General features: G+C 53.0%; 2 protein-coding genes across 2 annotated transcripts; one reads left to right on the top strand and one right to left on the bottom strand.

Annotated features, from left to right (window-relative positions):
* The first annotated feature begins 15,327 nt into the window (after positions 1–15,327).
* METTL27 (methyltransferase like 27) lies at positions 15,328–19,157 on the top strand. Its single transcript, XM_002923489.3, is given in 7 exon segments — positions 15,328–15,393; positions 15,637–15,763; positions 16,283–16,411; positions 16,630–16,765; positions 17,073–17,165; positions 18,748–18,868; positions 18,870–19,157. Coding segments are annotated over 6 exon segments (762 nt in total). The 5' UTR covers positions 15,328–15,393; positions 15,637–15,640; the 3' UTR covers positions 19,030–19,157.
* Positions 19,158–19,957: 800 nt separating this feature from the next.
* Positions 19,958–21,624, bottom strand: CLDN4 (claudin 4). Its single transcript, XM_002923479.4, has one exon. It carries the CDS (start codon positions 21,397–21,399, stop codon positions 20,770–20,772), a length of 630 nt encoding a protein of 209 aa, XP_002923525.2. The 5' UTR covers positions 21,400–21,624; the 3' UTR covers positions 19,958–20,769.
* Positions 21,625–22,671: the final 1,047 nt, after the last annotated feature.

Genomic DNA, 22,671 nt, shown 5'->3' with positions numbered 1-22,671 from the left:
CAAAGTCAAAAGACTGACACTACCTGATCTCAAGACTTATTATAAAGCTATAATAATCAAGACAGTATGGTATTGATGAAAGAAAAGACACATAGATCAAAAGAACTGNCACTGAGAGAGCCCAGACCTAGACCGCATAAATATAGTCAACTGATCTGTAACAAAGGAGTAAAGACAATACAATGAACAAATATAGTCTTTTCAAAAAACAGTGCTGGAAAAACTGGACATCCACATGCAAAAAAAAAGAAAAGAAAAAGAAAAGAAAAAAGAATCTAGACAGACCTCACACCTTTCACAAAAATCGACTGAAAATAGATAACAGAGCTAAATGTTAAGATGCAAAACTATAAAACTCCTAGAAGATAATATAGGAGAAAACCTAGATGATATTGAGTATGGTAGTGAGTTTTTAGATACAGCACCAAAGGTAGAATCCATGAAAGAAATAATTGACCTTGGGGTTCCTGGGTGGCTCAGTCATTGAGCATCTGCCTTCGGCTCAGGTCATGATCCCAGGGTCCTGGGATCGAGCCCCGCATCGTGTTCCCTGCTCTGCTGGGAGAATGCTTCTTCCTCTCCTACTCCCCCTGCTTATCTTCCCTCTCATTGGCTGTCTCTCTCTGTCAAATAAATAAATAAAATCTTCAAAAAAAAAAAAAAGGAAAGGAAAAACAAAGCTGGGGGCATCACAATGCCAGATTTCTAGCTGTACTACAAAGCTGTGATCCCAAAGACAGCATGGTACTGGCATAAAAACAGACACATAGACCAATGGAACAGAATAGAGAACCCAGAAACGGACCCTTGGCTCCTTGGGCAACCAATCTTTGATAAAGCAGGAAAAAACATCTGGTGGAAAAAAGACAGTCTCTTCAATAAATGGTGCTGGGGAAATTGGACAGCTACATGCAAAAGAATGAAACTTGACCACTCTCTCACACCATACACAAAGATAAACTCCAAATGGATGAAAGACCTCAATGTGAGACAGGAATCCATCAAAATTCTAGAGGAGAACATAGGCAACAACCTCTACGACATTGGCCAAAGCAACCTTTTTCATGACACATCTCCAAAGGCAAGAGAAACAAAAGATAAAATGAACATGTGGGACTACATCAAAATAAAAAGCTTCTGCACAGCCAAGGAAACAATAAAAAAAAAAAAACTAAGAGGCAGCCCACGGAATGGGAGAATATATTTGCAAATGATGCTACAGATAAAAGACGGGTATCCAAGATCTACAAAGAACGTCTCAAACTCAATACGCAAGTAACAAATAAATCATAAAATGGGCAGAATGAACAGACACTTTTCCAATGAGGACTTACAAATGGCCAACAGACACATGAAAAAAATGTTCAAAATCATTAGCCATCAGGGAAATTCAAATCCAAACTACACTGAGATACCACCTTACGCCAGTTAGAATGGCAAAAATCAACAAGGCAGGAAACAGCAATTGCTGGAGAGGATGTGGAGAATGGGGATCCCTCCTACGTTGTTGGTGGGAATGCAGCTTGGTGCAGCAACTCTGGACAACAGTGTGGAGGTCCCTTAAAAAGTTAAAAATTGAGCTACCCTGTGACCCAACCATTGCAATACTGGGTATTTACCCCAAAGATACAGACGTAATGAAGAGAAGGGCCATATGCACCCCTAATGTTCATAGCAGCATTGTCCACAATAGCTAAATTGTGGAAGGAGCCAGATGCCCTTCAACAGATGACTGGATTAAGAAGCTATGGTCCATATATACAATGGAATATTACTCAGCTATCAGAAAGAATGATTTCTCAACATTTGCTGCAACATGGACGGCAGTGGAGGAGATAATGCTAAGTGAAATAAGTCAAGCAGAGAAAGACAATTATCATATGATTTCTCTCATCTACGGAACATAAGAACTAGGGAGATCGTTAGGGGATAAAAGGGATAAAGAAAAGGGGGGGTAAACAGAGGGGGGAATGAAGCATGAGAGACTATGAACTGTGGGAAACAAACTGAGGTCTTCAGGGGGGAGGTGGGTGGGGGAATGGGATAGACTGGTGATGGGTAGTAAGGAGGGCACGTATCGCATGGTGCGCTGGATGTTATACCCAACTAATGAATCATCGAACTTTGCATTAGAAACCAAGGATGTACTGTATGGCGACTAACATAATATAATAAAAAAATATCTTAAATAATTCTATGAGCTAAATGCAGTCAAAACTAGAGGCTCTGACGGCCAGGGTCACTGAGGCACAAGAACGTATTAGCAATATGGAGGATGGGTTACTAGAAGTAAAAGCGAAAATAGAATCTGGACTTAAAAAAATCCACGCCCACGAATGTAGGTTATGGGAGATCACTGACTCAATGAAATGATCCAATGTCAGAATCACGGCATTCCCGAGGGGGTGGAGAAAAACAGAGGTCTAGAAGAGATATTTGAACAAATTGAAGCTGAAAACTTCCCTAATTTAGCAAGGGAAATAAACATTCATGTCCAAGAGGCAGAGAGGACCCCTCCCAAGCTCAACCACGACAAACCTATGCCACGTCACATCATAGTGTAATTCGCGATATTAGATCCAAGGATACAGTATTGAAAGCGGCCAGGGAAAAGAAATCTCTCACGTACCAAGGCAAAGGTATCAGAATTATGTCAGACCTGTCTACACAGACCTGGAATGAGAGAAAGGGTTGGGGGAGCATTTTTAAAGCTCTTTCAGAGAAACACATGCAGCCAAGGATCCTCTATCCAGCAAGGCTGTCATTCAGAATGGATGGAGAAATAAAGGCCTTCCAGAATTGCCCGTCATTGACCAATTTCGTAACGATGAAACCAGCCCTACAGGAGGTATTAAGAGGGGTTCTATAAAGGTAAAAAGGGCCCAAGAGTGATACAGAACAGAAAGTCACAATCTATAGAAACAAAGACTTTACTGGCTCATAGAATTTTTAATTTCTGCCAGGTTCGCTCTCATTTCCACCCTTAGAAATTCTATATTCTCATTAACATTTTTGTTAATACTTTTTTCAAGTCTACGCATCATCTTGACCATTGTTACTCTGAATTCCATTTCTGATAATTTGGTTATATCCATATCCATTAGTTCTGTGGCAGAGGCCACAGACTCATTGTCTTTTCTTTGCTGAGGGGGACTTCTTCTCGTCATTCTGATGAGGAGAGGTTGGGGGTTGTCCAGAGCCCAAATTATTTTTTTTAAAGATTTTATCTATTTGACAGAGATAGAGACAGCCAGCGAGAGAGGGAACACAAGCAGGGGGAATGGGAGAGGAAGAACCAGGCTCATAGTGGAGGAGCCTGACGTGGGGCTCGATCCCACAACGCCGGGATCACGCCCTGAGCCGAAGGCAGACGCTTAACCGCTGTGCCACCCAGGCGCCCCACAGAGCCCAAATTATTGACCAGGACCCAGGCGATACCCACTTGTTTCATAGGGACCTTAGGGTTGTGGGGTTCTTGATTTTTCATCCTGCCTTCTGGGGGAGGGGCCTGCCGCGCTGATACTCAGGCAACCCTGTTTGGGTAGAGTCTCCATGTCCCCTGCGTGTCCCCTGCGAGGGGGGATGGGGGTGGGCACCCTGTGAGCCGGTGTTTCCAGGCTTTTGTTCTCTGGCGGCTTTCCCTGGCGGTTTGCTGTGCCTCTTCTGAGAGTCAGAGCAGCAGCGGCCAAATCTCAGCCTCTGTCACAGAACAGAGGGATTGCGGACCGTTCTCCACTGATGTTCTGGCCACTTTAACTCTGTTTCTGTTGGTGCTGCTCAACCCTGCAGTGTCCCAGGATGTGCGCCCCACACCCGGCGTCCCAGCCCTCACTTCCAGGGCCGGCGCGTCTCTGTCCTTTGTGTTTCTAACACCGCCAGCCACCCTGCGCGCTCCCGGAGCTCCCGGTCTCAGTCTGGTTCCAGTGAGCACACCGGAGCTCCGTTTCAGTCTGGTGGCGCGTTCCTGGCTCACGGTCTCAGTCTGCTCTCTCACAGGTGCCGTCCGCAAGTCCGCCCGCTCCCCTGTGCAGGTGGCTACCCCTTCCCAGTGACCGAACGTGGCGGCTCCCTCCCCCTTCCGTTTATCTTCCGATATCTGTGCGCGGTTTCACGGCTCCCCGATTCGTACCTCAATACTCAGTGCTGGAGATGTTCATTTGTAGAGATCCAGATGTATCTTCCTCCGTCTCAGGCTGATTCCGTGGATGTTCAGCCTGGTCTGGTACCTATCCAACTCGACTCAGGGGACCGGCTGTAAAAGGGGTCCCCTACTCCTCTGCCATCTTAACTCCCCCTCGCTATGAAATATTCTATTACACAGTGAGAGCCATGAAAGAGCTGAGGCAGCCAGGAGATTGCTGTGGGCTCTGGGACAGTTGCTCCAATTCGTGAGGAGGTGAGACCAGTGAGAAGGGGTCTGGGATGGGGGTCAGGGTGGGGGGAGATCATCTAGGAATCCACAACAATAAACCTTAAAATGTAGAGAGGTGGACAGATGCCAGAAACATGTAGAATGTAGAGCGACAAGGTTGGAGGCTGTCATATATGGGGAACAGTCCAAGATGGTACCCTACTTGCAGGCTAACCAGCCTGAGTTCCTTGGTTGCTGGCAGAAGCACGAGGTTCCCAGATCAGAGAGGAAGGACCGTCTACTGCTCACAGCACTAGTTGCTAAGGGTTTGGCCTTGGTTCCTTGAGTCCCAAATCCCACAGGGTGACATGGGCAGGGCCATAGGACACCTGTCCACCAAGTTGGGTATATTACGAGAGAGTAAGCCTGAGCTTACAGAACCCAAATCTTTTGTAATGGGCAGTACGTAAGCCTGGCCTTTGCTCCTGAGAGAGACATTACCTTCATCACGCTGGAGCATGCCTGCTCTTTGTCCCAGAGGGAGACCCCATATATGCCAAGGTTGTCTGATACACAGACATCCTGAAAAGATAATCCAAGATCAAAGATCAATGTGTGGAACCGTGAGAGACCTGTGCACTTGTCTCCCAACAGAGGGTTGAAGAAAGAGAGGTAAAGCAAGGCAGGGGTGAGGGCTTGGAGGAAGGGTGGATGGTGGTGCTGTCCACCAAGGTGGGGGCGGGGAGGAGGTGGATGGTGGTGCTGTCCACCAAGGTGGGGGCGGGGAGGAGGAGTGGGTTTGAGGAAGGGCCTGACAGATGGCTGGGAATTGCACCGTACAGACAGAAACTAGGATTCGCAATTTGTTTTCCTTCCTCACTTTCCTCGCCTCCTTGGCTCACCCCCCGCACTATCACCCAGCACTGCCATACCAAGAATTCTACCATCACGAAGGCTGAATTGATGGTCTTCAACCTCACATTGACCAAACTCCCTGAACCATGTGGTCTGGGCAGGAGATGGGGTTGCAAGAGCCTCACTCTGCCCCGCTGCCGCCAGGACAGCCCCTCAGGGTATCTCTCAAGACCAACCTGGGTCTCAGTCCCAGCTCCATCAGCTGTCCCCCACCCCCTACAGAGCTTGGGCCCCCAGTGAGATTTCAGCAAGGGCTCTCTGTGGCTCTGTGCATGCTTGGACCACAGGAGGGGAGGGACACAGAGGGGCCCACAGGGCTGGAAATCCAAATCACAGAGGTCAGGAGCTCCCCCACACCTAGCCCCAGCCATCCAGTACCATTGGCCCCAGAGTCATGCCTGCCCCCACTTCCTTCCTCACCTTCCTGCCAAGCCACCTCTGAAGACCAGGACCATAAATCTTGTTCATGACAGTGTCCCATGCCTGGAACGGTGCCAGGTGCATAGTAGGAGTTCCGTAAGTATTTGCTGAATTAATGAACGAAGGAGTAACTACCTCGAGATCCCTCCCTGCCAGGCAGGGCATGAGGGCAGCAGCAGCTGCTGCATAAGACGCCCTCTCCTTGGTTTCTTAGGCCGGGAGCCCTCCATCCCCTTCTCGTTCCTACTCAACACCTAGGCTCAAGGCCGTCCCTGCACCATTGCGCTGCGTGGCCTTCGGCAATAACGACCTCCCCTCCCTCGCCAGGCCTGCACCTTGAAGGATAACAGGGAGGACCAGGTGGGTTAACCCAGTTACAAGTGGTCGCCGCCTTGCCCGACGCCAGGGGGCGCAATTCTTTCCCCGAGCCCCTCTGCGCAGAGACTCCCCTCCCCAGCCCAGGACTTAGGGCTACAGGAGGGCAGGTAGCCCACCTTGGACTTGCTCCCAGTTCCCGGTGCCCGAGAGCTTTCAGGCGCGCTCCCCTGCGGGTGCAGGACAGCAGTGCGGCCGCGCGGGGGCAGCACACACCGGCGGTAGCACACACCGGCGGTAGCACACACCGGCGGTGAGGAGCCCGGCTCAACTGAGCGCGCTGCTCCACTGGGTGGAAAGTTTTCCGTTGCTATTTTGTCCCTTGTCAGTCTGGGAGGCTGGTTTCCCTGTGACAACAACCGTGCGTCATCCCGAGGAGCTCGCCCGGTGCGTGTCTCGTCATGCCTGGGTTACTGGAGGCGAAACCAAGGGAAATGTCCGGACCAATACTCTTTCTTTCATGTGCCAGGGATAAAAATCTCACTTTGTTTCAAATCTTCATTTCCACCCCCCCCCAAGAAGTACACAAATAGCCTTCATACTTACTAGAATTCGTCTTTTTGACTTTCTAAAAATGGCTTTATCCAAGCCACTTAAATACAAAAATAATAATTAAGAACTGAAGAATGCGAGAGGAACCTGTTCTGGTTAAAGGAAAAGAGTTTAGATTCTTTTTGAACTGACCTCTGACATTTACTCACAGGTCTGTGTTTCCGTCCCAAGTTCCTTCTTCTGTAAAACTGGGATATACTTTGTAGAATCTAGCAGGTGAGGTTATGGGGAGGAGTCAATGTAACAGGGTCTGGGAAGTGCTTTGAGCAGCACCTGGCCCCGTACCAATGCTTGGGGGCTGGTAGGTCAAGGAAGTCAGCACCTGTGGATTGGAAAGTTAACTCAAGAATTTTTTAAAACAAAATAAGCTACAGGTTAGGCAAAATTGCTTTAAAACATGCACAAATTTGTAAAAAGAAATGACCTCCAGGGGCGCCTGGGTGGCACAGTGGTTGGGCGTCTGCCTTCGGCTCAGGGCGTGATCCCGGCGTTATGGGATCGAGCCCCACATCAGGCTCCTCTGCTATGAGCCTGCTTCTTCCTCTCCCACTCCCCCTGCATGTGTTCCCTCTCTCGCTGGCTGTCTCTATCTCTATCAAATAAATAAATAAAATCTTAAAAAAAAAAAAAGAAAGAAAGAAAGAAAGAAATGACCTCCAGAGTGCATGGGTTGAATTGATTCGTAAGCTAACGTGTGGAAATATTCATCTCAACCAAACCACTTTCAGGGGACTCACTTGGAGGCTGAGACTACATTTTGAAATTCCAGAACAACATGGCCAAATATAAAAAAGGGTCACTGATACTTTTTAACACTGGTTCACAAAATTTTTAAACACAAAAGTAAAGTAAAAATGCCTTAAAAGTATTGAAAAGGATATAAAGTGACCAGACCATCCCATTGTTCAAAGACATTATTCATCCCCCAAATAAAAGTTCTGATAAATGGACAAAAATGTATAAATGCCAGCCACAGATTGCAGAATCACACCTGTGAGGTACAAAAATCAGCAAATGAGCAAACAACAATGGGAAACATAATTTTCACTAATTTGTTTCTTGAGCAATTTGTTCAGGACCAATGTGTTCAGTATACTTGACTTCTGCCAGCTCACTTCAGACCTCTCTCTCTCTCTGAAATTCTCCCACCCACCACCCACCCATCCTCAGCCACTCCCCCTCTCCCTGCTTGCTCTTTTCTCTACTAGGCTTCTTGTGTCCTAAAGAAAATGTTCCTCTATCCATTGAAGGACATTTAGGTTGTTTCCATATCTTGACTATTGTGAATTTTGGTGTAATAAACATGGGAGTAGATAGCTCTCCACAATCCTAATTTCAAGTTCTTTGTATATATACCAAGAAGTGGGATTGCTAAACTCTAAGGCAGTCCTATTTTTAATTTTTTGAGGACCTCTGTACATTTTCCATAGTGGCTGTATTAATTTACATTCCAACATGTGAGAGGTAAGTAGATAGATAATAGACTGATACATAGAAGGATAGGTACACACAATGGGATATTATTTGGCCTTGAAGAAGGAAAATTCCTGACAACATGGATGGAGCTGCAGGACATTATGCTAAGTGAAATAAGCAAGACACAGAAAGAGAAATACTGCACGATCTCACCAACACGTGGAATCTAATAAAGCCAAACCCAGAAACCGAAAGAATGGTGGTTGCCACCCAGAGGCTGGGGTTGGGAGAAATGGGTTGGTCAAAGGGTACAAAGTTCCGGTTATAAAGATGAGTAAGTCCTAGAGATCTCATGTACAGCGTAGTGAGCACAGCTGACAATACTGTATTGTTTACTCGAAATTTACTAAGGCGATAGATCTTCAATCTTCTCAACACATATACACACACAGGACTGGTAACCATGTAGAGGTGATACGCTAATTAGCTGGACTGTGGTGCCCATTTCACAGCATAGATGTATATTCAAAACATCAAGTTGTACACCTTAAATATACACAATTCTTACTAAAAGGAAAAGGTCCCTCAGTGCCCCCTCACCTGACCTTTTAAACCATGTTGCTGAAATAAATTCTGCAGACACCTTATGGCTACCACCAGCCACTGGCCATCTAGCTTCTGCCCCCACATCCCCACCGCCACTGCCCTGGCCCAAGTGACTGATAAAATCTTTGTTGCTGAATCTGGTACAGGGACACCATGAGCAAAGCCAAAATATAGCATCCGCCTAGAAATGTTTGCAACTCGTGAAACAGTCCAAGAAGCAGTATCCAGAATATACAGAATATCTAAGGAACTCCTACAAACATAAAGATAAATTAGATCAAATCAAGCGACTCAATAGAACACATAGGCAAAGACAACTCACAGCAGAGGAAATCCAAAGAGCCAATAAACTTAGGAAAAGCTGTGCACCTTCACTAGTAATCGAGGGAAATGCAAATTAAAACCACAATGAGATACTCCCTCATACTCATTTGCAAAAGCAAAAACAGTCTAACGAAGTGTGTCGGTGAGTCCGTGGGGGCAACCAGAGCCTCCGACATGACGTGTGCCCCCACCTGGCGGTTCCATGCTGCTTCTCAGACTCAGAGCCACTTATGGTAAGAAAGGTGTTATTCGCAGCTGCCCATTGCATACATATGTGAAAGTGAAACGAGTTTATAAGACAATAATTACCCTTACTATGTGCAATGTGCACTTTCTACTCATTCAATTTTACAGTGAACTCAATTGTTTTCGTTACCCCCTACTGGGATGCAAACCCCATTTTGTAAAGCAGTCCTTCCAGAAGTATTCATTTGTGAACAAAGAAACATGTGCAAGGCTATTTGTGGCAGCGTCATTTTCCATCAGTAGGGAAATGAATAAATGAGTTGGGTGGATCTGTTTGAGGGGTGACTAAGCAGTGGTTACCATGAATGCAATCTGTAAACACCAATGTGGAAAGACCTCAAAAACATAGTAAAGGGGGAGAGGTTAAGTAAAAGGGAGAATTTACAGAGTAATAGCTATAAAATGATAGCGTTCATATACATTTTCTCAAACCCATCAAACAATATTATATGCTCCAGACACATGTAGTAAAAATATAAAAACAAGACCTAGAAGGTCCCGCCCATTCAGGGTGGTAGCTGGGTCCCTGAGGCAGCAGATGGAGGAAGAAGGAATTCAGAGCGAATCTCAGCTTCGTCTATAGTCTTCTCTTTTTTCTATATTCACATGTTCTGGAGCAATAATGACAAAATGCTAACATTTGTTCATTCTCGGTAGTGGGTACCTGAAGGTTGAGAACAAGCCATTCAAGCAGAGATCTGAAGGAAGAGTGATCCATGCCCCCAAACAGCAGTGCAAATGTCCTGAGCTAACTATGGCATGTTCCAAGAACAGCAGAGGCTAGGATGGTGGAGTGAGGAGAGAGCTTAGGGATGAAGTTTGTAAGGAATTTGGATTTTAGGTTTTAAGGGGGAGTAAGCTCATCAGATTTATACTGTAGCGGCACCTGGGTGGCTCTGTCAGTTATTAACTGTTGGCCTTTGGCTCAGGTCATGATCCCAGGGTCCTGGGATTGAGCCCCATGTCAGGCCTCCAGCTCAACAGGCAGTCTGCTTCTCCTGCTGCCTCTCCCCTTGCCTGTGTGCTCTCTCTCTCTCTCTCTCAAACAAATAAAATTTTTAAAAAAATGTATACTGTAAAAACATCATTCTGGCTGGACAAATGTTGTTAACTCTTGAAACTGAGTGATCAACAAAAACCTGGGGTCTGTAGTGCTAATCTCTTGCACGTTTGCAATTTTCCATTAAAATTTTAAAAACAATAGTCAATACTACCTCTGGCTACTCTAAGGCAAATGGACTGCGGGTGGGGGCAGAAGGGAGGCAGGGAAGCCAGGGAAGGACTGCAGCAGGGGTCTGGGTGAGAGGGGCGGGTAAACAGGACCAGAGTGGCAGAGGTGAAGGGGAGAGGCCATGGGATTTGCAGACAACAGAATGTGGGATGAGAGAAAAATGGCCTGGGCTTAGCTCCTGGGTGCACCGTGGTTCCGGAGGAGGAGGAAGACAAGGGGTGAGTTTGGCAGCGGGGACAAGGAAAACTGGGTTTGGGAGCGATGCCAGAGAGAGACTCGTGGCCTCCACGGGGAGATATCAGGTGCACAAGTCCAGAGTTCAGGGGAGAGTCAGGGCTTGGAGTCACCCCTTTGGGGATTGCTAGCATATAAAATGTATTTGAAACCACGGGACAAGATGAGATCATATAGGACGGGGGTGTAGTTAGAAACCAAGAAAGGGCCCAGGACTGAGGGAGGGGGCACTCTCCGACTTGAGGAGGAAGAGGGGAGTGAAGAATAAAGAAGCAACAAAGGAGATAGGAAACCAGAAGGAAGGGAAGTTGTTCTCTTGTCCCCAATCACCCTCCAACCCATCAACCCCATGGCATGCCCCCCCACCCCTGGACACTGCTCAGGACTCCAGCTCTGGCCCAGATCATCCCCACACTGCCTTCTGGGCCTCTGGGAGTGAGCTCCCGTAGCCCCATGTAGGGTAAGAAAGCCAGTCCCAGCCTGGTGATTGTGGCCCCTGGGGACACTCCCACCCATCAGACATAGACGCAGATGGAAGCACATGCTTTTGCATATATGGGGGGGGGGAGGGGGCTGCACCTTGCACCAGCAGCCATCCCCCCTCCCCCGCTCCCTGCTTCCCACAGACCTGGCTCACTTCCCATACCCAAGCCTGGAAGTGCCAGACCTCCCTTTCCCAGCCTCGGGGACTTCTGGGAAAATACCCTCCCTCCAAAGAGAGAGAAAGAGAAGGAGACAAAGCCCACCCTGCCTTGGGGTTCATATGTGAGGACACATGAATGTCTGACATGCTGCCACCATCCTGTGACCAGCAGGAACCCTCAGAATGAACACCCAATGATGAACAGGAGACTGGAGCCTGGGTCCTTGGTGAAATCAGGGAGCCACAGGGCGCCCAGGGTGGTGCGGTCGGTTGAGGGTCCGACTCTTGGTTTTGGCTCAGGTCACGATCTCAGGGATGTGAGATCGAGCCCCACCTCGGGCTCCTCGATCAGTGGGGAGTCTGCTTGAGATTCTCTCTCTCCCTCTGCCCTTCTCCCTGCTCACGCGCTCTCTCTCTTTCTAAAATAAATAAATAAATCTTTAAAAAAGAAAATCAACGGGGGAGGGGGCCAGCCTTGGTACGCAGACCACTGGACTTCTCCCAAGACTTATACTATTTAAACCCCTTTGGGTTGGGTTGGGTTTCCGGCACTGGATCCAGAAGCATCCCCACTGACCCCTATGTCCTCACGCATGCACACATCCCACCCTCACACGCCTGGCCCCCGAAAGTCGTGCCTTCCCCCTCGGAACTCTTGCCCATTGGCATCACCATGTCTTGCCTGTGGGCCATCTTGGCCTAACATGGCCTCACCCTTGTCCACTTGACCCCTTCCCGCCACTCATTCTGGCCATAGGGTGACTCACCTGGTCTCAGCCACCTGCAGCCCTTGACCTCTGGCTTGTAAATCTGTGAGGTCAAACACATAGTTTTGAAACATAAACTGCTCCTTTTCACCCCCAAACCATTTTTGGGGGTGGACCGGACGGTGTCCATTTATCCACAGGAGGGTCATTGTCACCAAAAAACATAGGAAAGGCTTTGGGTTTCAAAGTTTCAGACTTCAGGGGGCTGATAACAGGACACACCTCCTTCCCTGAGGCTAGGACAGCTTCCTGGGGCTCTGGACAGGAAGGGATGGGATGGGCTCTGGAGAGAGAGATCAGTGGGGCCTGGGGTCCTTGCCTGGAAGCAGCAGAGCCGCATCCTGAGACTACCAGCTCCCACCAGGACCCTCCATGGCAAGTCTTGTTCTCCATCAAGGCTGGAAGCCATTGCTCGAGGAGCCACGTTGGGACCCACAAACTCTGCAGCCCCCCCATCAGTGAGTAGGGCACCACCGAGTGGAGGCACTGAAGGACTATGGGGACAGATATGCAGTCCCTTCGGGGCCTCCCCAGGTTCCCTCTGATGATCCAACAGGACTGCCTCTGGGGCTATTCGCTTTACTTAAAGGGTCATTCCTCATGACGACATCTTTTAACACTACAGCTCCCACCTACCCCCACCGCTGACAAAGGAGTGGTCCTGGACACCCAGGGGGTAGGGGGGGCTTAGAAGGAAAAGCCTGTACACAGATACGGAGGGGATAGTGATCAGAGCCTGAACAGGAGAAGACACCCATCTCCCCCGCCCCACTAGACCAGGGTAGAGTGGGAGCTGTTTCTGACTCATCTCTGTGACCTCAATGCCCTGCCCAGAGCCTGATAAACAAAAGATATACAATAAATATTTATTGGCCTAAACGGAACATGAGGCTGTAGAGATGGGGCCCACACCGTCTGCTGACTGAGGCAGTCCCCGTCCCCAACCTCCCCCTCCCGATTCACCTGCTAGTGGCCGCTCAGGGGTGGCCATGTGACCCAGTCTGGCCAATGGATGAAGTAGAATTTACGGGCCTGGGCTTCCAATAAAGCTTTTCTGATGATGAATGGTCTGAGCTGGCCTAACTTTTTGCCCTTTCCCCTTCATCCTGTCCTGTCTGGAGGTGTAGCAGGCATGAGGAGGTGACAGTCATGACCACAAAGGCCTCTGTGCAAAAGGTGGGAGAGAAGGAAGATGACAAGAGTGTGGGTCCCTGATGGCATAACTGAGCCTCCGACCAGACTGCCCAGTCTCAGCTTCCTTGATGAGCCCTGTCCATCTCTCTGCCTTTAAGCTCCAGTTGTACATGTGTTCTGTTATTTGCAGCTGAGCACAATGGATTCAAAACACGTTTACTGTACGTCCTTGGACTAAAACAGATCTGGGTTTGGACCTTGGCCGGTGCCAGCTGAAATCTGGGTTTCCTCCACTCCCCCAAAACTGCTCTTGCCAACATCACTGTATTAGTTGAGGGAAATGACACGTTATTGTAACAGACGATCCTGAAATCTGTGGCTCAACACGATGAAGTTGATTTCTTGCTTCTTTTACAATCGGATACAGGTTGGTGGGGAGGGCACGGCTATGCACAATTGTTTAGGGTCCCAGACGCTGTCATCTGGCAGCCCCAGTCTTCTCTGGGTGCTTGGAGCCCCTTCATAGAAGATTGGATTGGGGGTGTTTATGGTCGAGGTCTGGAAATACAGCGATTCACCACCATCTGCCTTCTATTGGCCAGAATTCAGCCTCATGGCCACACCTATGGATGTGGAAGGCTGGGGCACTACGTCAAACACAGAAAGAGGAGGTAAATTTGGCCACTGCAACACACTACCAGGGTCTACCTTGGTCCCCAAAGATCTCCACATCCCTATAGCCATCGGTCATCCCTCATCTTTTTGAAAGACTCTGTTCTTGGCATCCTTTCTAACTTCTCTGGGTTCTCTCCAGCTCTCCCAGACAATCCTCTTCCTCTCTGAAGGGTTGGGGGTCCCCAAGCTGGATCCTGATCCCTGTCCTCTTCTCTTTCCCTTCTCTCCACACACATCTCACCTTTACCAGCTGCCTCAATCACCACTGGTTATAGTCATGACCCTGAATCTGGCTCCAGCCTGACCTCTCTCCTGAGCTCATGACTGGCATCAAACAGCCTCCTAGACGTCTTCACATAGACATTTCAAAATCAATACCCTCAAATTGTGAATATCCTCTTTGCTCCTCCTCCCTGGCTTCCCTTGCTGTGAATGAAACTATCATCAACCCAAAGGCTTAACTCCCTACAGCTTGCTTCCCCTCCCCATGCCACGCTCTCCCACTCACCAAAGCCCGCTGCTTCTACCGCTGAAACACCTCTGATCTTCATCCATTTCTCTCCACAGCCGTGACTGCTACCCAAGTTCAGGCTACCATCGCCTCTTTCCTGGACAACTGTGACAGGCTCCCAAACTCCACCTGCCCAAACTTTGATCCCCAAAGTTCTCTAGGCTAGCGCTTCTGAAACTTTAGCGATCACCTGGAGAGTCCGTTTAAAGAGGATTTCTGGGGCCTCCCTACCCACCCCACCACCCCCACGAGCAATCTGATTCTGATTCACTTGGTCTGGGGTGGGGCTCAGGAATTTGCATTTCTAACAAGCTCCCCTCCTAAGAGCGTCTCCTGGAGGAACCCAAGGTAAAGATGCTGGTACAGATGTTGCAAGTTTGGGGACCGTACTTGAAGCAGCAAGGATCCCCGCTCTGTCCAATACGGAGGCCACTAGCCACTGATGGCTATTTAAATGATAAAACAAAATAAGACTTAAAATTCAGCTCCTCAGTAGCCCTAGCCACATTTCAGATGTTCAACTGCCCCATGTAGCTAGTGTCTACTATATAGAACAGCGTCCAGTATCGAACAATTTCCGTCGCCACAGAGAGTCCTACGGGATGGCATTGCCCAGACCGAGGTGACCGTTCTAAGAAAGAAGGCTGATCTTAGGTCCCCCTCTTGCCCATAAGATTTCAGAGGCTCTCGCTTCCTAAAAGTAAAAGCATACAAAGGACGTCGAGAGCCGAGAGGGCACAGAGTTGGTCCTAAACTGGGAAACCCTGAAAATGCTTCAGAGGAGTCCAGATCTTCCCAGGCTAGAGAAAGGCCAAGAACTTTGAACTCATTGGCTGATGGTGGAGGGGCGGTTACCAGCGCTTTCCTTTGATTGGGTACTTTCTCATAGCAGAAAGCCAATCATCGATGGCTGTGGGGGCGGGGCCAGGCTCCCCGTACAGCCCCGCCCCGAGTTCCAGCGTCCTGAGCACCACCGGCCTGGTCGGATTGGCAGTGAGTTCTGACCCCCTACCCGGTTAGATCCCTGTAGTGCTAGAATCCCACTCACCGTGTTGGGGGGGGGGGGGCAGGTCCCTCCCGCCGCGGGGAACATCTCTCCCCCCCAGCCCTGAAGCCCACGTGTCCAGTCTCTCCCTCTGTGTGGTGTCATGGCCTATGAAATGGCCTGGCGGGTGGGGGGGTAGGAATGGGAGAGATTGCAGTGGGCCTCGAGATACCCAGGCTGTGTCCCCACAGGAGGATGGCTCAGGAGGAGGGCGGGAGCCTGTCCGAGGCGCGGGCCCGGGTGGGGGCCTTACACGGCATCACCGACCTGGGCCACAAGCTGCACTTCTATAAGCGCTGGGCTCCAGACTATGACCAGGTAAACTGGCCAGGCTCCTCACCTGCACCTCTCTTGCTCGCTCAGCCTCAACTTTCCTATCTGTAAAGTGGGAATAGTTAGCCTTGCATCACCCCAGCATGGCTTGTGAGAATGAGGTGAGCCCCTGCAGTCCTGCCCCCTTCAAGGGCTCACCCCTCCGGCCAGCCCCATGGCTCCACACAGGCAGCCCCTAGAAATCAGGAACCAAGACCTCCCCACCCTGGGACTGCAACGCAGGCAGACGGGCTACCTGGAGGAGGTGCCACTTGAGGGGTCACTATGGACTAAGGGAGAGAGCGCTGCCTTGGCCGGCAAAGCAGTTCCCAGCAGTGGGCCGGGCACTGACTCTCTAATCCTGGCCCCTTGGCAGAGGAAAGCATCTCGTGCTGGAGTCCCTGCAGGGCTGGAGCCCGGGTGAGCCCAGCACATGCACGCACGCACACACACACACAGTCCTGCATGGAGGCCCCCCAAACAGTGGGGCACTGGGTGCCGGTCGGCTCAGCACTCTGTCCCCAGGACGTGGCCGCCCTGCAATACCGTGCCCCGCGCCTCGCAGTGGACTGCCTTACCCAAGCCCTTCCAGGCCCACCTCATGCCGCCCTGATCCTGGATGTGGCCTGTGGCACCGGCCTGGTGGCTGCCGAGGTGAGGCCTCCCCGGATCCCCTGCCCTCTCTTCAACCCCCCACTTGTTCAAATTTCCTTTCACCCCCAGCCCCAGAACCCTTCCTCCCCCCTCAGACTCACTGGTCCCAAACACTTGGACTGCATTTACTGCGGGGCCCACTGCCCTCCCCAGGTGCAGGGACCCAGCTGGGAGATAGCAGGTGGGAACTGTGACTGAGCCCGCCCCCCCAATGTCAGCTGCAGGCTCGGGGCTTCCTCCAGCTGCACGGAGTGGACGGGAGCCCAGAGATGTTGGAACAAGCCCGAGCCCGTGGCCTCTACCAGCACCTCAGCCTCTGCATCCTGGGCCAGGAGCCTCTGCCCAGTTCTGAAGGTACTTCCCCTCCCACCCAGACACCTTGACAGCGGCCCTTTCTCCTGCCCAGCCTCCATCCCCCTCGCTGAGCCCTCCACAAGCTCCCCCCCACACTAAGCCCCACCAAAGCCTCACTGAGGCCCTCTCTGAGCCCCCGTGAGCCCCTCTGTCTGAGCCCTCCACCCCATGATCTGACATCAGCCCAGGATGGAGCCACACCTGCCGTATCCCCCTGCCACAAGTGGCAGGCCTGGTCCCTCCTGATGGGTATCACAAGGCCACGACAAAGACAAACCCCCACAGCACGTCTCCACATTCTGCATAGGGACGTTCGATGCAGTGCTGATAGTGGGTGCCCTCAGTGACGGCCAGGTGCCCTGCAGTGCCATAGGCGAGCTTCTGCGAGTCACCAAGCCAGGTGAGGAGCAGCCTGTCCAACCCCAGGCGCACACCTTCTCCTTCTCCACACACACAGACACCAGCCTCGGAACCTCTCGGGCCAGGCGAGGGGTAGGGTGCGGCCTGGGGTCACACAGCCTAGCCTCACATCCCAGCCACCAGCAGCCACCAGCAACAGACCCAGGCAAACAGGCAGGGCAGACAGGTAGCCAGCTGGCCTCTTATCCATCGGACAGCTCCGCTCTCCTCTCTGGCTCTCTCCTCGTCTCCAAGCAGTGGCAGAGCCCCTGCCCCCACGGGATTGCGGTGGGCACTTTTTGTAAACTCTGCACGTAGGTTGTTGACGTGTGGCTGACGACTGTGTTCACTGCGCTCCGACCGTGTGCCTTTGCTCGCACTGGGCTCTGCTCTGGGGAACAGGCTGGGCTTCCATCCCCAACCCCAGGCAGGGGTCCCGGGAACCGGCCAGGCCGCAGGTGGGCCCACGCTCTGAGAAGTCAGAGGAGAGCGGCACTTCCGTGGGCCGGGATGGGGAGTGAGGGCAGCACCCACAGGAAGGCGGCCGAAGGCAGAAACAGGAGGTCAGGAAGACGGCCGCAGGAAGCCATCCACAGAAAGGGGAATGGCGGAGCGGGAGGGTGGTGAGCCACTGACTTGGCTGTGGGATGGGATCAGGAAGCCCCAAAGGTGCCCCGGTTGCAGCAAGACTTCATCTTCTCCCTGCCCCCCTCACCCGCACTGGGCCCAGTAGGGCCCGTGACTAACCCTGGGCAGGTCTGGGCAGGCTTCGGCCCCGGGGAATTGTGGAGGCTGACAGGAGCAGAGTCTTGAGTGGGGTCAGAGAGAGAGGTAGTGACTGGGCTCGAGAGAACAGGAGGCTTGCATCAGAGCCAGCCCAGCCCATGCTTGTCAGGCCCCTCAGGAGTCACAGCCCTGTGTTTCTGCCCACATGGCACAGGCTCTCCTGCTTTGGAGCCTTTCCTCTCATGGAGCCCCATCCATCCACTCCTTCCTCCAGGAAGCCCTCCAGACACCATCTCTCCTACGTGTATCTGAGCCCATACTGGGCATGCTGTAGGTGCCTGGAGAAGACCCGAAGCATAGGTCATTCATTCATTCAGCCAGAGCTTAAGGACTGTGCAGTCCCTCCTTTGACCCCGGGGAATCAGCCCCACTCTATACTCTGGGAAAACAGGCTCAGAGAGGTGAGGGGACTTGCACAAGGTCCAAAGTGCTTCCTTCCCGTGCCTCCAGACACAGCCTCCGGCAGAGGGGCTGGGCAAGCAGTGAAGACGGAGCCCCCCTGTCCAAGGGATTAAGCCAAGAATTCCCAGGGTAAAGGACAGTTGGGAAGGGTGCGTAGGAGGCTGTCAGGCTGAGGGAGCAGAAGGGTATTCCTTGGGGCAGGAACGGTGAGCACCAAAGGCATGTAGGTGAGGAAAGCCTGGCCCGGGGACAAGCTGGGAGGATATATGCCCTTGAGGACACCCTTGAGGACAAGAGCGGAAAGGGACAACTTTCCCGGGAAGGGGTGGGCCTGGAGACTGGATCCAGGGCTCCTGCCCCTCCCCTACTCACCTTCCCTGTCCCACCCTCCCCAGGGGGGCTGGTGTGTCTGACCACCAGGACCAACCCATCCAACCTGCACTACAAGGAGGCCCTAGAGGCCACACTTGAGGGGCTGGAGCGGGCCGGGGTGTGGCAACGTCTCGTGGCCTGGCCAGTGGACCGGTGGGAACTGGCCACCTCCGAGCTTGAGGTGGGGCCTGGAACTTCTGACAATGATGGCTTCATCTCCGGCATCGTCTACCTGTACCGAAAGCAGGAGCTGGCCCAAGGTGGAGGGAGTGAGGCCCAGTCCTCAGCCCCCCGCTGACCTCTGACCCTCCACGTGACCTCAGCCCGGCCCATCGGTGGGCCTCCTCAGCTTCATCTGTAAAATGGGGCCCCTGCACCAGCCTTGTCCATCAGGGAGTTCTGCCTATTAAATGAGTCCCAGAAAGGGTTGCAAGACTCTGGCTCTGATTCCCCCAGGAAAGTGACATCTGTCCCTGAGAAGGACAGAAGTGAGAAGAGATGGAACAGAGAGGGCTCCCACCCCAGACCATCCCTGAGCCAGGCATGACAGAGCCGCAGATGTGACGTTGTGACTCCTCCCATGGTGGCAGGCCCTCTCACCCTAACTGGAGGACCGGGAAACCTGTGCTTGTGCCTCTGGCCTTGACCAAATACTTTCACGTGTCCAGGATTCTCATTTCTAAAGAGAGGCAGAAAGCCCCGTTCCAGGTGTGTCTTGGAGGCTCTTTAGGAAGGAGCCTTGGAGCCCCAGGCCTTCAGGACAAGCAGAATTCAGAGGGCTGGAGAAAGGGAAAAGGACATTCCAGGTCCACAGCAGGGACGGCCTGGTCCAAGGCCAGGACATGGGACCTGGAGGGCAAGCGGACTAGCCTGGCTTCCCAGACAAAGCTGGGACAGAGAGGGGGAGAGGGCACGTGGCCCACTCCCCAGGGCTGAGTGTTCTCACCTGGCCTCCCTCCTGGGGTCCCCAACCCTTCACCACGGTCCTGGGCACACAGCGTGTTTCCTATGGATGGCTTTACCTTCTAATAAATGAAGGGCTTTGAGTAAGGTGATTCCAAAGGTGAAGGCTAACTCTGATTTGTCACCATCCCTCAAAACCAGTTTTTTTTAAGTGTTTTTGTCCCGGCCACATCACAGTGGTCCTGCTCCCCGCCGACAACCTGCCAGGCTTCCAGCCCTGCCCTACCCACTTTCACGGCTGAAATCAGAAACGATACGGTCTTCCTGTGCACAGGTGCCATTTATTGTAGAAAATAATAGTAATTACCGTGATAAACAGATCTCCTTAAGTTACAAAACAGAAACCACAGAGGAGGCAGGGAAAAGGCCCAGGACTTCCCTGGGAGTGAAGGCCAGAGAGAGACCACCCCCCCAGCTGTCCCCAGGATGTCCAAGTGACCTTGGCAGGGGTGGTGGATGTCGCAAGTCACAAGAGTCCCGGGGTCCTTCTGCCAAGGCTGTTGAGGCAGAGCCCTGAGGCTGAGGGTGGGGGCAGGAAGGGGTGCGGGCTGCCTGGGCAGCTTTTGTGGCCTCCTCCCCACCACTACCCAAACCAGTTTGTAGCACCTTCACCCCTCCCCTCTAAACCCGTCTGTCAACTGTGTCAACTCTGGCTCCAGTCAGGTGCGTGAGCGAGGCCCCAGCCGTTCTCCTGGCCAACACAGGAATGGGCAGGGCACCCGCTTGGAGGCAGAGCACAAGCAAATTCAGGGCTGAGCTGTCCTGACCAGCAGGAGCCAGCTTCCCCTCTCCCCCAGCACACCCAGTTACTTCCGCCCATCCCCTGTATCCGCGGGCCCTTCAGCAAAGGGAGGCACAGGATTCTCTTTCCATCCATCCTTGCTGGTGTAGAGGGGGGCCTCGGGTGAGTGTCCAAGGGGGCCAGAAGGGGCTGAGGGCTGCTGGTCAATGGCCTGGCTCAGTCCCCGTTTGCCAGGCTCGGGGCAGACTGCGGCCCGTGGCAGGGCCATCCCGGGCTCACAGGCTGCGCCTTCGGTCCAGGGAGAGACAAAGCCGGCGGGACAGAGCTGCGTAGCGGCACCTTACACGTAGTTGCTGGCTGGGGCGGAGCGGGCGGCCGAGTACTTCGCCGAGTAGGGCTTGTCGGTGCGGGGTGGGCAGTTGCAGCAGAGAAGGGCCCCCCCGAGCAGCAGCAGGCCTGAGGCGGCCCAGCCGATGTAGAGAGAGGCGCCCATCTCCCGCTTCTGGCCAGAGGCCACCAGCGGGTTGTAGAAGTCCCGGATGATGGTGTTGGCCGTCCAGGACACCGGCACCATGACCAGCAGGCCGGCCAGCAGGAACACCACGCCCGCCACAATCATGGTCTTGGCCTTGGCGCTCTCGTCCTCCACGCAGTTGGTGCACTTGCCACCCACCACGGACAGCAGCACGCCCAGCACAGCCACGATGATGCAGATGACCATGAGGGCCCGGGCCGCCTGCAGGTCCTGCGGCAGGGCCAGCATTGAGTCGTACACCTTGCACTGCATCTGGCCGGTGCTCTGCACCACGCAGTTCATCCACAGGCCCTCCCAGATGGTCTGGGACGTGACGATGTTGCTGCCGATGAAGGCCGTCACGCGCCACATGGGCAGCGCGCAGCTCAGGATGGCGCCCAGCCAGCCCAGCACGGCCAGCGCGATCCCCATCACCTGCAGCCCCATGGAGGCCATGGCTCAGCGTCTGCCGGGGTCTAGGACCTGGACAGCTGTGGGGGTCCGGCCCTGGGGGCTGGAGGAATCCAAGCGCGGAGGGCAGACACTCGGCGCCCACAGGGAAGACTTTCACTTGGAGTCCAGAGGCGTCGGCTCAGCTCCCCCCGTCTCCAGAGTCAGAAGCCCAAGCCCAGTGCGTGCGCCCGACCAGTTCCTTTCAGCCACTGGTTCTGGCGCTTAGACCGGAGTGGTTATATGGCTCTGCGGTGGGGGCGGGAGCAGAGGGAGGGGTTTCAGTCCCCAGGGCCTGCCCCCTGACCAGTTTCTCTGGATTCCTGAACCCGGGCCAACAAAGGCACTCCAAGGCCTCAGCCCTGGGCCCCTGAGTCAGGATCCTGGAGTGCCAGTCTCGGGGGAAACTGCCCTCTCCCCCCGCCCCTGGGCCCGTTGCTGAGGTCAGCCTGGAGCCAGACACTGAGTCACAGCTCCCAGGCACCTGGACGCATGGGGTAGCCAGCCCCAGCCAGGGTCGGGTCCTGAAGTCCAGGATCCCCACACCTCAGGGCTCCCTCATTCCAGGCTTGAGTGGGCAGACAGGGTGGCGACTGTCAGGGAGAGGGTCTGAGGATCAAGTCCCAGGCATATCAAAGAGGGGCCCCACCTTGATTACTGTATTCCCATCCTTATCACCGTCCCCTCTGGCCCCATCACTCCTATTGTGATTCTCAATTCTCACCTTCCAGGCACTTGCCACCCCAGCCATTTCGGTGTGGGCTTGATGAGGGTGGTTTGGGGAACGAGGAGCTGGGGGGCCAAGACTCCTGCATCTGTCACCTGCTCTCCCCTCCTTTCCCGCCACCAGGCTTCCCAGCCCCGCCAGAGGAGGAGGTCTTTGGGCTGAAGAGAGAGAAGGAAGCCTGTCCCCCACCCGACTAAGAGTGTTTTGGCCAGATCCCCCCCCACCCCGGGGTTGAAGCCGCTGGCCAGAACTGAGTGGGGGAGGTCACGGAGAGCAAGCCCTGGGCCAGGCCCTGGGAGCATAAGCAAAAGGCTGTTTACTCTGGGAAGACACACAGAGCGGTGGTCAGATAAAGCCGGATGGGGGCAAAGTCCCAGGAGACCTGGAAGGGGAGGAAGAACAGACTGGGTAGAGGTGGGGCGCTGGGGAGGGGGCTTGGGAGGGAAGGGGGGCCCTACAGCACCACTCCCGGGGGAGGGGGGGGCTGTAGTCTCAGGTTATGTGCAGAGGTCTCTGAGGGCAGGAATCACCACGAATGGGGCCCCTGGGAG

This window comes from Ailuropoda melanoleuca, chromosome 10 (assembly GCF_002007445.2).
Source record: "Ailuropoda melanoleuca isolate Jingjing chromosome 10, ASM200744v2, whole genome shotgun sequence".
Taxonomy (NCBI): domain Eukaryota; kingdom Metazoa; phylum Chordata; class Mammalia; order Carnivora; family Ursidae; genus Ailuropoda; species Ailuropoda melanoleuca.
The sequence above is the reverse complement of the archived record's forward strand: the minus strand, read 5'-3'. Positions and strand labels throughout refer to the sequence as shown.